Source organism: Electrona antarctica (genome assembly GCF_951216825.1).
Source record: "Electrona antarctica genome assembly, chromosome: 2".
Taxonomy (NCBI): Eukaryota; Metazoa; Chordata; class Actinopteri; order Myctophiformes; family Myctophidae; genus Electrona; species Electrona antarctica.
Genome location: NC_136807.1, coordinates 34043991 through 34061881, shown reverse-complemented (window position 1 = coordinate 34061881; position 17891 = coordinate 34043991). Strand labels below are relative to the sequence as shown.

The 17891-nt window shown below is 43.3% G+C and overlaps 1 protein-coding gene across 1 annotated transcript in view; it reads left to right on the top strand.

Moving 5' to 3' along the window:
- ift122 (intraflagellar transport 122 homolog (Chlamydomonas)) overlaps positions 1 to 17891 on the top strand; it is a 59847-nt gene that overhangs the window by 24215 nt on the left and 17741 nt on the right. The window contains exons 18-22 of the mRNA XM_079488739.1: positions 3397 to 3563; positions 8651 to 8822; positions 11317 to 11419; positions 14453 to 14593; positions 15203 to 15300. Of these exons, the coding sequence (XP_079344865.1) occupies positions 3397 to 3563; positions 8651 to 8822; positions 11317 to 11419; positions 14453 to 14593; positions 15203 to 15300 (681 nt within the window). The remainder of the gene's footprint in view (positions 1 to 3396; positions 3564 to 8650; positions 8823 to 11316; positions 11420 to 14452; positions 14594 to 15202; positions 15301 to 17891) is intronic.

The window sequence follows — 17891 nt, the reverse complement described above, 5'->3', positions numbered from 1 at the left end:
TATGCTAGGTGTGTGACATGGCGTGGTGGAAGCAATTCTAAATGAGGCATTACTATGCAGTAGTGTAAGAGAGAGACGGAGAGTGTCTGTCTGCCGCTCTTTGCGAACACTTTGATGAGGAGGTCATTGGGAGTTGAGGGAAGCTTGCGTTCGCTGTGTTTACGTGTGGGGCGCTCTTTGATCACCGGCGGTATATTCACAGCGCTGGAGCAGCAGATGACACAGTCGACTGCCGTGGCGTATGGACTTGGCGTGTGTGCAGTGCGTGCGTGCGTGTTTGTGTGTGTTTGCAAGCAACTCTCCACATTTGATCTGGCCTGTATATTTATGTGGGTGTGTGTGTGTGGCCATCTGGCCCCCGAGGCCAGTTTGTTTTAGGTAGGATGGACACCGGGACAGGGAGTCGTGCTACTTGGGCACTATTTGCATGACTGTCTGAACATTGACCCAGATGGAGGATTATCTTCCCCCTGTAGGTCAGTTGTTCTCAAGCGTTTTCATGTCAAGGACCCCTTCGATATATATGTATGTTTTGTCAGGGGGACCCCCATAAAAAAAGATTCAGAATAATTCCTGTTTTTTTTTTTATTATAGATAAAAAAAAGTTAAAGTATTTTATATCCTACTGACTCGCCTGCCGGTGAGGAGCACCCACCGGTGAGGAGCACCCACCGGTGAGGAGCACCCACCGGTGAGGAGCACCCACCGGTGAGGAGCACCCACCGGCAGGACGTAGGAGCCTGTAGGAGTACATGCAAGGACCAATATCACCCTTCCCGCCTGGCTTCCTTCCCTCGAACACAGACCAATTGTGTTCGTATAGACAAAGCCAGTTGCACCACGGCGTATTCGAACACACACCCACCGTGGTGGTGGGTGGGGGGAGGGATTGTGAGCATGTAGGTTTACTATTTTTTTTTTTTTTTTTAAACCTTTGAAAATAGATTTAGCCTGTAATGGCATGTCCACAATAGGGATGCCAGGGTTAATGTGCTTAAATGCCATCAAGGGATTCTGCCTGTCGGACAAAGTGTCTAACCCACTGGCTAGCCATTCATTCACTGCCGTCACATTGTCAAGTATTCAGCATTCAGCATTCAGCGTCCGTCAGCTCAGCTCTACGGGTCGTGCACACAGAGTACGTGTCGGATTTTCAGCTCGCTGGTTTATAATTGTTTACCCACATGTGCCAACTGCACGTCTTTTCTCTTAACATTGTGTGATGCTTTGCATTTTTTCTGATGGAATGCTGCCAGCCGGCGTCTAGTTTCCTTTTTGGACGGCGTCCAAACTTCCAAAGTTAAATTCTGTTAAACTTTCTGCGGAGCAGCGCTGCTTATATCAGTAGGCTATTACTTGCACCTCCAGAGCGAGAGACCATTCACAAAAGAGAAGGATGAACGCTATAATGTTTCAGTCAGACGAGAGGCTCATCACAGCTGCAACCCCCAAATAACCAGTAGAAACCTGCGTGTTGACGTGAACATCATTTATATGCAAATTAGCCATAGACATGGAGTGATTTGTTTCTGAATGTCTTGCATCATTTTATCAGGAGAGTCCTTGTAGCGGTTGCAGGGCAGAGACGGTATGTCTCATGGCTTAGTGATTAGAGCTAATAGTAGAAGTTCATGACTTGAGGTTAAGATAGCGTTGATGCCGGGCAGAAACCTTGTATCGCAACTTTTCCCCCCCCCTCCTAAATAAATGCCAGTGTGTGCAAAAAACATAGCCGATGTACAAGCTCACTACGCGTCGCATTATGACACGATTTTAGCTTGTAGATCTGCTACTTTTGTTATAAAAAATAAAAAAATAACAGTGGTAACGTTTGTGGGTTTTATAAATATTGAATTAATGAATATAGAGCTTGTGGCTAAATTATAACATTGGATCCATTGGAACTTATTTTTTGGGGTTTTTTTGGTTATGGTTTCCACCCAAAAGGCTTTATTTGTGTTTGGGGCTCACTTTGTCCTCATCATGTACTGTATCAGTGTATCATTTTTATTAGCTTCAGGAAACAAGAAGCAGCAGTAGATAAGAGATAGGAGGAGAGGTTGGGTTGGGTATTCTAAGTGTTTTTTGAAGGAGTTGGAGTGTTCTTTTAGGCAACTATAGGTGGTAATGCTACACATTCTATAAATACTGTATACACTACACATGCCTGTATAGCATCTCTGTCGGGCATAAACCTTTACTTTTCAGCAAATTTGTTCCAATGGATTCAATGTAGTTATTTAGTCAGACGATCTTGTTAATACTTTTCATTGGTTAAATATTTATAAAACCCACAGACACACTTAACCACTTTCAACTGGCCTCCCTATTTTCAACATGCATCATTATAGTCGAAATCTTGATTCTTTCTAAACTAAATCAGCTATTTTTGGCAGAAATAGTTGGGGCCTACCTTGTGCACCACACTATGGCTTGGCACTATGCACTGCCCGGTAACAATTTAGAAGCATTTAGCAGAAGCTAATTTTGCATTATGCCGACTCCCTTATTTGTGTCTGGAGGTGTGGCTGGGCCTGTTGTTACGATATCTGAAAGACTCATGTTTCACAATTGATGCAGCATTTCAAAGACATTATTTATTCATTAAACCTATGAAATAAAATACAAGTTTACAGTATCTTCTTGTCTAGAAATGTGGCCATGGAGTGTTTTTCCCCTCTCTCTCTTTAATTTTCCTATAATCAGCAGAAGTGAGCTAGTGTCAATTGTGTCTATATAAGATGTTAGTCTATTCAAAGACGATATGTGCTGGGCAATGCCATTCGCTACTACTTCACTTTGATTATTCCATTGCACAGGAAATCAAGAACGGATTACAATAATTTAACATTCTCTATTATCAGTCGGGATTTGTCCGTCATTACATACAGTAAGTGGCTCATTGCAGATCTGAACACTGCGGCACTTCTGAATGAAGTCATTTTTTATTTTACTGTTATCCATAAGAGTGACTGTTATTACAGTAGCAGTTGCCAGTTAATCTTATCAAAGACAAATACAACGTCATTTGATCTGTGTTTGCTATAACCACACCAGACCATTCAGTTGAATTAATCCGGAAAACAAGCGATTGCTGTAATTTATTTCTCTGTCAGCAATGTATGAGTGATAATTCTGAGTATCAAATATTATCAACGTTGGACTGCCTCTTCGCTCTTCCATGGGCAGAGAGGGAGAGAGCGTATGTTACCACTGGGGACTGGACATAAAGCATAGCGCAGCTGGCTCTTAAAGGCAATGGCACCTGGCATGCTGATTGGTTTGATTAATGTAACGCCAAAACCACAACTATGCAATAATAAGGACTAGTGCAGGTGTTTTAGGCACAGGGTTTAAATGCTTAACATGTTGATGGCACTCTCTCACTTCTTGTAGGAGTTCATAGGAGCGACGGACCCGCAGAATTCAAAGATACTGATGACCAAACAGGCGGACTGGGCTAAGAACAGCAAGGAGCCACGGGCAGCGGCAGAGATGTACCTGTCTGCAGGCGAACACCTCAAAGCCATAGACATCATTGGAGAGCACGGCTGGGCCGACATGTGCGTGGTAATTTCTCTGTGTTTACCAGATCAACTTGCTGATGTGCGCTGTTACTTATTCGTTATTGCTGTTGTTATTGTCGCATGCAATTTTAATATGGGATAATGAGCTTATTTAGAACAGTGATTAACCCATTAAGATCTGAGGCCGATTCTACAAATGCCTTCTAGATCAATAGTTCTCAAACTTGTCCGTGTCAAGGACCCCCAAATTAATACATGGCCACAGACTCCCCCATCTGAACATGTTTTGTGCCAGTGACCCCCAGAAGAGAATACATTTTTCCAAACATTTTTGATTAAAAAAATAGATTTACAAGCGCTGTGAGCTTGTATATCTGCTATTTGAGGTGTTCCAATTTTATTCAATCAGATTTTTTTCAATCAGAAACTGGTATTTGCTGTGGACATGGCATATATATATATATATACATTACTGTATGCTACAGTAATGTTTATGGATGGGATTATTAGATTTGTCTTCTTGGACAAGACTTTGCCAATTTCAGACACACAAGATATCCAGGACTTTTGATGTCATGAGGTGCAGTGATTCTCAAAGTGGGGAATGGGGACCATGGGAATGGTTCAGTTTAGCTCATATTTGATTCGCTAGAAGGTAATGCAGAGAGGCAAATATGTTTCATTATTACAATCTGTAGTCAGTTTCTAGAGATATGATAAATTGTACCAAACAATAAAGATTACATCCTAGGGAGTTGGGGACAAGATTTTCATTAAACGTGGCTCAATGTGTTTGTATCTGGGGCACCTGTGACATGAAACAGCCTGACAAGTCATTACCTAGAGACATGGTTTTTCAGTGACAGTGACTCGGTACATCTAATGACACTAGCCAGGGGGATTTTACAAGAATGCAAGCAAATGTTTGTGCTCTGTTTAAACCTTTTAGAACCAAAATACTATTCTTTTACAATAGCAAAAAAAAAAAAAACTCAAACTTTCTCATGTCTCAAACTTTTTCATGTCAGGTACTCCAGATTGATTTATGTATTTGGCCGCGGCGGACCTCCATGCAAGACGTGTAGTGTTTCAAAAATATTCCACATTTGACCTTTTGTCATGGCAAATCTACAAGCTTACAACGTGTCACGGCAAGCTTGTAGAGCAAGCTATTTTCAAATAGGTGATAGGTAAATAGTAAAGTGATTAAACTGTTATTAATGCTGTATTAAGTAATTTTGCTGGGGACCCCCTGGGGGTCTCGGGACCTCACTTTGAGAACCACTGTCGTAAAAGTCAAACTGTCCTGAAATCACTGTCAGTGGGGGTGGGTGGGGGGGCTCAGGTTCTGTGGATTGTTTGGGTTTGAGCTCCAGAATACAACTGCTTAAGCTCATGAATATGGATAGCAATGTCTAAGGTTATAAGGATAGCGCTCTTCAAATCTAATGCTAATGCCATGTATTCATAGCCCTACACAGATCCGGCCTCAGGGTATTAGACACCTAGCTGATGGCATACAGAGTGAAAGCTGATGAAGTACAAAGAGGTTGTTTACCAGCAAACATCAGTTCATCAATTCTCTCACGCATGCATGCACGCACGCACGCAAGCACACACACACACACACACACACACACACACACACACACACACACACACACACACACACACACACACACACATTTGTATGACCGTACTTGTGAACATATCAACATTTTAGGGCAGCAATTTTAAAAATGCCATTGGTACCATTTTTCTTTTTACATAAAAAATCAACAAGCTCTGCTATTTTCAGTGTGTGACACTGGCATTCAACTAAGTATAACTGAGGCATAACTCTAATCCCAACAACACCTAACTTCTAAGCCTCCCCAAATCTTTTTGTAACCACAAAACAATGTTTTATGTTTTATTTTATTTGTTTTGTTCCTTGTGAGAACCAGGAAAGGTATCTTTAGGCCACAATGTCTATTTCGCAAACTCTACTAATACTTGTGTGGACATTTGGCCCTCACAAGAATAGTAATACACACACACACACACACACACACACACACACGCACACGCACACACACACTGTTGTGAGTCATGGGAAAGGGGGCTAGCCGGCCAGTGTGTGTAGCTGGGAAGCTGGCAGACAGAGACAGATATGGCTGTGTCCCGGGCCTGTCGTATCACACAACTCCCTACAGACTTCCCATCTGACCCAGTGTCTGCTAACTGTCACTCACAGCCTGCACTGACCTAGAGCAGCGGGGTTAACACTGTTTGGGGCCAACACACACTGAACACTCTCGGAAAGTAACAAAGTACATTTACTCAAGTTACAAGTACCGTACTCTTTAGGCCAGTCCACACCAATGCAACTCCTTGCAACTGCAACTCTTTGCTACTTGCAACCATTATCTCCAAATAGCACCAGTCTGCAGCTGGTCAGTCCAGGCCCCTGCAATGGTCTCTGAAACGTTTTTGTTTTGTTGCAAGGAGTTGCATTTGTGTGGAATGACCTTTTTAAAGTAAAATGTTGAGGTAGTGTGTATGTCCATTTTTCAATACTTTATACTTCTACTGCAAAGGCAGAGGCAAATATTTTACTTTTTACTCTTCTGCAATTCTATGAAAACATTAGTTACTAGTTATTTAGATTAGTAATAATAATATTCAAATTATGAATCAAAAATCTTAAAATAGGCGATCTACAAGCTACTGTAGTATATCTACAGGGGTTTGTCGATATGATTTTTTCAAATAAGCATATGGCTTAAATGGTTAATAATCCAAAAGTAAGTATATTTTGATGCCAATAATGTTTTAAAAACAAAATGACACAAGACTTTTGCTTGTAACAAAATGACACAGGACTTTTGCTTGTAACAAAATTACACAGGACTTTTGCTTGTAACAAAATGACACATGACTTTTGCTAGCTTGTAACAGTGTTTCTACATTTTGGTAAACAAAGTCTGAGTAGTTCTTCCACTACTGCAGTGTTGATTTTGTCGACTAAAACTAAGACGAAAAATCAACTAAATCAACTGTAGATTTAGTCGACTAAAATCTTATGATATTTAGTCGACTAAAACTAGACTAAACACTAAAACATTCCAGGTGACAAAAACAACATTGCACCACTGAATGTTAGTATTGTTGTCAGGCTTCATCTAATCTGGCCTGACTGCTAACACTGACTGGCATGGGCTGGAATGATGTTGCATTTTTTCTGTCAGAACAGAAGACAAAATAAGGGTGCAACAGTTCATCCAACTAATCCATTCATCAATTAGTTATCAAACAAGATTTGATGATTTATCATTTAATAAGCTCACAACGCAACACGTTGTGACCTTGTTATTGTGAACTTATTATTGCAGATGTGCTATTTTCAAATAGCCAATGTTGGAATAGAGTTATATAATAATTCTTAACAACAAAGTAACTAGTACGTTTTCAAATAATTCAAGTTGAGTAAAAGTACAATATTTGCCTCTTAGATGTAGCGGAGTAGAAGTAAAAAATATTGAAAATTGTACAGTACTTGAGTAAATGTACTTAGTTACTTTGCACCACTGTCTGATTGTTCTCCCCAGGGTGACGTACATGTAAACACAGACAAGACATAAACTAACGGTAAAAAGAGGCCATTAAAAAAAAGAAAACACTAAAGAAGAACTAAAAAGAAAGACTCCTGGGAAGCTATAAATACTAGGCTGATGCCCGTTGGGAACGTTGCCCATTGGGGATGCAAGACCTGTTGTACACGCTGTCAGAGTACCTGTTGTACCCGTTGTACTTAATGCTTACCACTATCATAGTACTCAGAGGCCGGTATATGATGTCAGTACAGTATGACATCACGTTGATGACGTCGGGGATCTCTACACATACCGTAATGTGAGCATTAAATGGACACGGACAGATACAGAGAGAGATCTCCATATATGGACGTAAAAGGGACACCGACAGACAGACATGTGAATTTATTGCGACCAAAGGTCGCAGTTAACTATGGAATCGTGCATTTCCCGTCAGTGTGTGTGTTAGTTGGATGGGGTGAGAGACCACGTGACATCACGTGACATCATCAGGGATGGAGCATATGACATCACATGACATCATCAGGGATGGAGATCCCTGATGTCATCAATAGTAAGCCCATATATGGAGATCCCTGATGTTATCAATATTGGCCAGCAACTCTACATCTGACCTCAAACCCTTAGATCTCCATATTTGGAGCTGACCTGTTTCTGACATTCCATATGTTGATCTTTCCCCATCTTCGATGTCTCCCTTTTGACTGATACCTGTCCATTTAAACTGTAGACGGTCCTGCCCCGAAGTTATTAGTGCAGCTCGCCCAGCAGCCGGCGAAAACTAGACTTCTTAACAGGCCCGAAAATTAAGATCTTACCCCCCATTCCAAAGCGCCATGCGCTCGCCCAGCTGTCTGCTGTCACCCAGGCGGATGCGTGCATGCTTCTCGCCATCAGGCGTCTTACTGGTAGAGATACAGTTCCAGACAACCGCTCCGACTGACTCGGTGCGTCACTACTTGGCATAGAGTATTAAAAGGATAGAGACTGAACCCCGCTATTCATTTCAGTGGAAGTTGCTCAGTGGCGTTTTGAAGCACCCGGAAGAACGGTCTACTTCCGCGTTTTTTTCTATTTGGGCACCAAATTTGGTGTCCAAAATGCAGAAGTGCAAACGGGCGCTCAATGTTAAACCCCAACTGAATGGGGTTTCCTCGTCATAAATCCACGGGTCCGCTTGCAGTCCCCGCTCTTACCACTAGGGCCGAGCGCCTCAACGTTGGAGAGCCTCACTGGGGGCTTGGTACTTGGTGATACATACGCACACCAAGTTTGAAGTCGGATTGGTCAGACAGCTCTCGAGAGGATATGCAAGGACACACGGACGGACAAACACACACACTCACTCACAGCATTTATAGATAGAGATGGACACATAAATATAGATATACAGTACTATTCCATGCCATGCTGAAAAGTTGTGTGAAGCCTCAGTACTGTATGTGCAGTGCAAGACACGCACCCACACACACCTGCCCCGTTTGTGCTCATGTGTCCCGTCCCCCCCGCCTCTCTGCTCTCATCCAGGCTGATCGACATCGCCCGCAAGTTGGACAAGGCGGATCGCGAGCCTCTGGCGAAGTGCGCGCTCTACTTCAGGAGGCTGAAGCACCACGGCTACGCCTCAGAGACCTACTCCAAGATGGGAGACCTGAAGGCGCTGGTGCAGCTGCACGTTGAGGCATGCCACTGGGAGGAGGTCAGTGAGTGGTGGGGAAAAGTATCAATACTGCAATGTAGAAATACTCACGTAAAAGTCCCAGAATTCAAAAATGTACTTGAGTAAAAGTACAAAAGTGTTGCCATCAAAATGTACTTAAAGTACCGAAAGTAGAAAGTACTCACTATGCAGGATGTCCCATTCCAAGTTTTCGAATGTATAAAAATCTTTTGAAAATGGCAGCTCGTAATCGCAACGCATTGTGAGCTTGTAGATCGGCTATTTTCAAATGGCCGAAATATATATAGGGCTGAAGTGGTTACTGCATTTTTTGTAATAATAATCAAAATCTACAAAGTAACTAACGTTTTCAAATAATTGTAGTGGGAGTAAAAGTACAATATTTGCGTCTGAAATGTAGTGGTAAGAAGTAAAAGTACTGAAAATTTGAAATACTCAGGTAAAGTAAAAGTACCTCAAATTTGTACTTAAGTACAGTACTTAAGTAAATGTACTTAGTTACTTTCCACCACCGGGAAGAGGTCTGACACACTTTTACAACACCTGAGAGACTCACCTGCTGTGCTGAGTGTGCTCATTATGACATATATGGAGTACCCCTTTAGAAAGTTCCCAGAAATATACTGCGTCGTGTGAGCCATATATAGAGCCGTGCTACATCAACCAGTCAGAAATGTCTTGTCATCATTCCCCACGGGAGATACGAAAAAATGCAGAATGTTGATGTCTCTAAATTGAACCCACTAGGAAATGTATTGTCAGTGACACGAACAATGACACGTTAAGTCTGCGATAATAATGCTCATGGACCGGAGCTAATCGACCAGCCTGCGGATCCTCCGAATCCTCATGCCTGAACTGTCTGTGATTAGAAAGCGAGACACAAGAAACGCTCTAATGCACTAAAGCACATTAGCTTTTTCAAACTATTCCTTTTTTCCCCCAATCAATGTCGCCCATCAGAGGCGCCTCACACTATGCATTATGCAGACACCAAGCAAATATTACATTTCCTTAATCCATCGGCAGTGTTTTAATCGAGTTACAGGCATTACAGAGATGCTGACTGATCTGCGCTGTGAAACAGAATACAAAGAGAGAGAGAGTGAGAGAGAGAGAGAGCATTACATTGTGCTCTTATGATTCTGCAGCACTCTGAGAAAACACTTTTGGATATTTGTATTTGATGTGGAGAGAGATAGAAAAGGCGAGCCTGTGGATGTGGGAGAAATGTTATGCTTTACATCAATTCACTGGGGGAGGTGGACAGGACACCCGCTGCACCACATTATGGAGCTACTGTATACTACAGTATATGGATGCTGTTCACTGCATCATCTCTCTCTCTCTCTCTCTCTCTCTCTCTCTCTCTCTCTCTCTTTCTCTCTCTCTCTCTCTCTCTCTCTCTCTCTCTCTCTTTCTTTCTCTCTCTCTCTCTCTCTCTCTCTCTCTCTTTCTCTCTCTCTCTCTCTCTCTCTCTCTCTCTCTCACTCTCTCTCTCTCTCTCTCGCTCTCTCTCTCTCTGTCTCTCTCTGTCTCTCTCTCTCTTTCTCTCTCTCTCTTTCTCTCTCTCTCTCTCTCTCTCTCTCTCTCGCTCTCTCGCTCTCTCTCTCTCTCTCTCTGTCTCTCTCTTTCTCTCTCTCTCTCTCCTCTCTCTCTCTCTTTCTCTCTCTCTCTCTCTCTCTCTCTCTCTCTCTCTCTCGCTCTCTCTGTCTCTCTCTCTCTCTCTCTCTCTCTCTCTCTCTCTCTCTCTCTCTCTCTCTCTCTCTCTCTCTCTCTGTCTCTCTCTCTCTCTCTCTCTCTCTCTCAAACTCCAGTGTGACTTCGCTGGGCTCGGCCCTACAGTGTGGTATGCCTGGAGTGTGTGTTTCTTGGCTGAGGTTTTGCCAAGGGACATTTAGTTTAATCAGTCAACATGACAGGCAGATATACGTTCATTGGGCCCTGTAACGCCACCCGCAATCCTGTCCTGTTCTAGCAGCCCTTCCAGTCCAGGGCTCTAATTGACTGTGAAATTGAATTGGCCCCCACACTTGTCTTTGCTCCACGCTCATTAATATTGCTTTCACCAATGTTTTGACTAGAAATAATGTGGGTTTGTTTTGACTAGAAATAACATTTGAGTTGTAATTTATCTGTTCTTAGCCGGCGAGCACTTGCGGTGGGTGACTCAGCTTCTGCCTGTAAGACGATGATGTCATACAGTACACCAGTGGTCCTCAAACATTGATATGTATTTGGCCGTGGACTGAAAAGGTGTAGAATCAAAAATGTCAGATCTACAAGCTCACAACGAGTGATGTTCTGTAAGATTGTAGATTGACCTTTTGCTACAGATTAATACACTTGACTTGGGGACTCCTTGGAATCTCCCCAAACCCCACTTTGAGAACCACGGCAGTACACCTGTAAATCCTCACATGTAATCACATCATAGTGAATCTGTTAACATTGTGTTGGGACATTTAAGGAGAACCGTCAATGCTCCTGTTATTTCCTTACCGTTTCTCAGGCCTTCTCGCTGGTGGAGAAACACAGCCAGTTCAAGGATGACGTCTACGTGCCCTATGCCCAGTGGCTGGCTGAGAACGACCGCTTTGAGGAGGCACAGAAAGGTGAGTCTCCCAAGTGGAATGTGCCTGATATAACCCTTTAGCTTGCTGGCCAGTGGTTTTCCAAACAGTGTACCGTGACCGCCGTACTACTACTACTAGGCCGCAGTCCACCGTTGCCCGCCGTAGTCTGAAAACCCACCTCTTCAGACTCCATCTTAGCCCATAGCACTTGCCCTAGCACTAGCCTATGCAAAGGCTCAACTTATGTAACTTAGATAGCATTTTATGTAGACATAGCACTACACATGTATACTGTATACAGTATATGTATACGCATAGTTTCATTATTATAGACATTCCACTGTTAGGTTCTTAACTTACGTACAGTATGATTCTTGATGACTATGTTTTATGTATTTGATGTATTACCATGTTTTTGTTCTTGCTGTTCTTGTTGTCCAGGTCTGCCTAGAGATTTTGTGACAACTACACATTATTCTAGCAACAACTATAAGAAAACGTCATGAATCATCTGTTTTTTAATGTATAAAATATCTGCATGCGCAGCATCATTTCCCAATACAGAGGCGAATCCTTTACCCTAAATATTTTAACCACTTTCAATCTAGCAACACAGGGGGGTTTTGACTTGTGCCTCGGGCACACAAAGTTTGAAAACCACTGCATTAGCCAATAAGGGATACTCTAAAACCAGCCAAGCATCATTTTTATTGTATTGGGGAGGATGTCGGAGAACACTGGAGTGTAGAAGGGGGAAGCCCAGTGTTTACATATGGCCAATATAACGTCTGGCCAATTCTGGACCCAGACCCCCCTTTTTTCCTCCCTACTTCCTCTTGATTCTCACCATGCTCCGTAAAACCTGATCCTCCCCGCTAGAGGAGAGCACAGCTGAACTGAACTCAACGACGTCAGCCATACAGCAGTAGTGGAAAGTAACTAAGTACATTTACTCAAGTACTGTACTTTTTGACGCACTTGTGTATGTAAGTATTGTCTAATGTCCCCTTAGGGGCTCCGTAGTATTGAATTGTTCTGCTACTTTATACTTCTACTCGACTACATTTTGGAGGCTCCACAGTGGTGTATTGCTATTTTTACTCAAGTAAAAACAATGTGAGTACTTCTTCCACCCCTGCGTACATGCCTCTAATCATCAGCCGCTACTACAAGCGGCTCTGATGATGATTACTGACTGTAACCATAGTCCTAATCAGCTCATAGATTTATAATTATGATCCCAGCATGCATATTTCCTCCTCAGGATAATCCCCCCCTGTCTGTCTGTCCGTCTCTGTGTCTCTGTACAGAACGCGGGCGTGAGCTGCAGCAGGCCTGATTGCACTGTAACTCGCCCCGTGGTCATTCATTGTGCTGATTGTGTATATTTTGGGCCGGCAGGGCAATGCAGTTTTATGTTACAAGTGATTGCAATAGAATTCCTAACCTAGGCTTCCGGCCGCCACCACCACCACACTTTGGTTCTGTATGCGTGTGTGGGAGGAACTGAGTATAGGTAGCCTAAAGAACACAAGAGTTATAGCCTAGGAGCTCATACCACAGCCTATATATAACTTTCTACTAAATCAGTGCTTCTGGACCTTTTTGATTTCAAGGGTTAGAGCCTATTTCACCCACGCAATAGCCTGGCCAATACTGTGTACCGAAACCTGAATACACAGTGTCAGAGCAACAACCCAGGCCCTATGTACTGTAGTTTATATACACATACATAATACAAAACGTTTTTTAAAACAACACAATCCTGCCTCGTTATTTTCAGATACTTGCATTATATTATCATCACTTTACTCAAATCCAGCTCACGTGGAGTGTGTGTTTTTTTGACCAGTGAATGTGGAGATATAGTTAGGTCCATCATTAGAATGACGGGGGGAAAAAACTCAGTTGGAGTTAGATTGTTTGACCCACGGTTTAGTCAGACGCGCTAATATTAGCTCGGATATAGCGCTTTTCTAAGTAGGCCTACCCAAGTCGATTTACATAAAGAAAAGGAAGGAACCAACTTTATTACTAATACTTTACAGCCGTAAAGAGTATTCAATAGCACTGATATAATAAATAAAATAAAAAAGCGACAATATATCTATCTATCATATCACCATTCGCTCTTCTGTATGTTGAAGGAAGTCTTGGTTGGGGGTTGTGTGGAGGTCGTTCGGGGTGGGGGGGTGATTTTCCTGTACACTAACCAGCAGCAGCTGAGTGTGGTTTCTGTCCGGTTGAGTGGACTGATAAACACTTGGTGCTAATATGTTCTGACACCCCCCACCGGGACAGGGTCAACGTATGGGTCGCCTCCCCAAAGCTGCTTCTAATTAGCCTCCGATAGGAACATGAAGGATAGTCGGAACGCATGTTTATTAGCCCTTTGCTGTGTAAGTGCTGCTGCGTTTCGGTATTTAGTAGCGCTCCTCCCCTGCTTGGTTTGGTTGGAAATGACTTATGTTTGTGGTTCCATGTGAAAAATTAGCTAAACATTGTGAGGTGTTCTATAAGTACAAATTGCCTGAGGCATGCCAGACGAGCGTGGGAGCGTGGGGTGTGTGTGTGTGTGTGTGTGTGTGTGTGTGTGTGTGTGTGTGTGTGTGTGTGTGTGTGTGTGTGTGTGTGTGTGTGTGTGTGTGTGTGTGTGTGTGTGTGTGTGTGTGTGTGTGTGTGTGTGTGTGTGTGTGTGTGTGATGCTCTTGCGCGCGCGTCTGTGTGTGTGTCTGAGTGTTTTTTCTTTTAATGCTATAAAATCCTGGCAGCCTGGGAATGCTGGAGTGCGTAACAACAAACAGGTTAGCTCCCACAGGGCTAAAACTCAGTGGTGTACTTTACAGACGCAGCAGACTGGCCTGGGCAGCCCGTCGTAGCTGCCGCAATGTGAGAGGCTCGAGAGTGGGACAGAGTTGTTAATGTGCTGTTGTTTTTAGCTCGGCATTGCTGCCGTACTGTACGAAAGCCTTATGTTTTCTAGGGCACGCTGCAGCAATCTGTCGCACTGTCTCGCACGCTCCACTCCCGCCCCCGACCAACGCCTTTTCTCCCCCCCCCCCCTCCCCCCAGCGTTCCACAAGGCGGGACGGGAGGGCGAAGCTGTGAAAGTGCTGGAGCAGCTTACCCAGAATGCCGTGGTGGAGAGCAGGTTCAACGATGCAGCGTACTATTACTGGATGCTGTCCATGCAGTGTCTGGACATCGCAAGGGGTGAGGCTCGCCATGAGCAAAAACACACAGGACCACAGTCTATAGATTGAATGTGCATATTGTATTAGAAGTTATTGATGCTAATAAACATTAATGTACAAATGTAAATGGACCTCCGGGCAGCGGTGGTAGAACATTATCTATGTACACTATCTTTTACTTAAGTAAGTCAAAGTGCTGCATTCAGAATTTTACTTCAGTATGTCAAAATGTAATTGGAGCATCTAAAGTAAAGTATACTAATATTGTGCAAAATGGCCATTTCAGTAATATATCAGTAATAAATACTAGTATTGACACATTAAAGTATAGTCAATGATCATATTTTATATTGCTGATCTCAATCAGTAAATGAATAAATCAGATTAAAGTAGTGAAGTAAAAAGTACAATACCTTACTCCAATGTAGTGGAGTAGAAGTGGAAGTAGCAGAAAATTGTAGAAGTACAGTACCTCAACATTTTATGTCAGCACAATAGTTGAGTAAGTGTGGGTCCATTTGGTTCATAGTTGACACTCAAGGAGTTGTATGCATTTTCGGTGTGTGTGTGCGTGCGTGCGTGCGTGCGTGCGTGCGTGCGTGTGTGTCTGTGCGTGTGTCTACTATAGAGAGTGAAGAGCAGAAGAGTGAGATGCTGACTAAATTTGAGCGTTTTCAGCACCTGGCTGAGCTCTACCACGTGTACCACCCCATCCAGCGCTACACAGTAAGAACAGTGAACACTCACCATCTGTCTACCTAAAGATAGACTCTAGTCATATTCCCAACCTGTAACTGAAAGTTTACTGTGTTAGTTAGATTGATCATTAAAATTAAAACATTGTGAAAATGCACGTGGCCCATATCATCATCATCATCTGACTACTTTGAAGTGGTCAATAGGAACTTAAGCCATTAAGACCTGGAATCATCTTATCACCTTAGCTTTTAACCACTTAACCACATTATTTCACATTTTAGCCGTTGAAAAATTGCAGACCTACAAGCCTGTAGATCTGCTATTTTTGAAAAATATGTGCAAACGTTTTTAACTCATCTTGCTTCTAGGGGTCCCTGGAAAAATATTTTTTGAGATATGGGCGTCCAAATACATACATAACATACATATTACGTTTTTTGGGGATCCTTGACATGAAAACGTTTGAGAACAACTGATATAGAAACATAGGATTTTCATAAACCTCATCTTAATGGGTTAAAGTATACTATGTTAGTTTTATTGATCCGAGCCGGAACACCGTCGATTGATTGACCGTTAAATTAAACATGCTCTGAAAATGCATGCTGCCCATGCCATCTGACCACTCCATGTTAAGTGGTCAGATGATTGGGCTCCGAACACTTTAGGGATTTTCAAGGGCGCCCTGATCCAGAACTGCTGGTCTGCCTAAAGATAGATTCTCGGTACAGTCAAAGCAGGAAAGTCTCACATTTTTAAGTGTGGGCTGAAAATGGAAAAAAAATGATTGGACACAGTCGAGAGTTGTGGGATTTATAGGCAGAAAGCACATAAGGAGATTGTGAGTGGGCCAAATCTCCTGGAGACTGCTATTAAAAACATTTCCCCACCTTTTTCCAGACTCTGAAAAGCAGGAAGATTCGCCCAGGATTCTAAAATGACTTCTATTAGGCCTTGTTCACACTCCAGGCAAAACTTTAAGACTGAGGGCTCCATTTTTGTCTCATCTTCCTAAAGCCACTATTTGGGGATTTAGGAGTGGGGAAAGGGTGTTCCCCCACTAAAGTTGGTATTTTGGTTACCTGTCTAAATCCCTTAAACACCTCCGTTACCCGTTATATTATGCATAGGTGTGGTTTGGGCGTTACACAATTAGACCAATCACCAGTCCACGTCCCATTGCCTTTAATAGATCCCTTATGCGTTGCCCGTTAGTGCTATATTGCTTCATAGCCTCAGCCTGTTGCTGCCTCACTTGTGCTGCACCCCCCACCCCCTGTGTCGTTCTTTTTTTTCCACACGCAAAGAGCCAAGAACACTCGTCTTTTCATTGAGTCACAACTTCCTCAAATAAAATTTCAAAGTTCTATGTAAACTACGAAATTAGGGCTTTCATTTGGTATATAGAGTGTGCGTGTAGATCGTCTCTGACTAGTCTGTGCCTGGACATCTCCATTGAAGCGCGCGGTGGCCGCTCTTTACCACACTCATTTGGTACGGCTTACGGGTGCTTTTAAATGCCACTATCGCTTTCCCAAATGTATATGTGACCAAAATAGCAATTTAGGGGAAAGCGTGCCAACACGCCCATGACCACACCTCTAGGCGCAAATACCAGTATCGGCCAAAAAGATAGTGGGTGATGCTGGACGAAAATACCATTAAGGGACAGAGAAAGCTCCTATATTCGTAATTTTCGGGCAGCGGCTGAATTGCGGGCCGCGCTGCGGGTAAAGGCTGCGACAAAATTGGAGCCCTGACTGTCCACAGTCTTGTTTGCAAGTGATCAGATTGGATTTAGGTATTCAAACATCTGCAAAAATAGCAGATCGGCTATTTTTAGAGATCGCCACCAAAAGTAGGCTTCAGTGTCCCATTGTCCAGAGACTGAGTCACACATTTTGAAATCATATTATTTCAAAATGCAGAGGAATGTGGTTCAGATTTGAGTAGTGAAAATCGGTTTTCCATGTGGTTTTATGCCCTTCAGACTTGACATAACAAATCTGAGTCCAAACTGGCCAAAATTTACTGTGGCTTCTGTCACAGAATCTCCATTTTGGGTCTGTGTCCTCTGACCTTGCAGAGGCTCTGTCACCTTGACAATCTCTCATATCCTCCGCACACAGCGGTTCACCGCCTGAACACGCAGCGACCCCCATCATCCCTGGCCCCGGCCACCATGGTAACCAGCGGCTTGATTGATCATGATTACAAACCCACCAGTGGTCTTCCGAGACCCCCCAGCCCCACCCCCAGCACTAACCTGCTTATAAACATAAGCATATCCTGGTTATGTGGATTCTGTATAGGGTGCCCTGTTTTGTGTCAGTGAGGTGTGTGTGTGTGTGTGTGTGTGTGTGTGTGTGTGTGTGTGTGTGTGTGTGTGTGTGTGTGTGTGTGTGTGTGTGTGTGTGTGTGTGTGTGTGTGTGTGTGTGTGTGTGTGTGTGTGTGTGTGTGACTGCGGGCGTGCGGTGTGTGCGTGCGTGCGTGCATGCGCGTCTCTCCCGTGTTTGTTGTTACAGTTGTGTGTGGTCACACCCATGCAATAGGGTAACATCACTGTGATCCAGACCAGAGCAGGAAAACTCTATATATCTTACTTTAACTCTCCCAA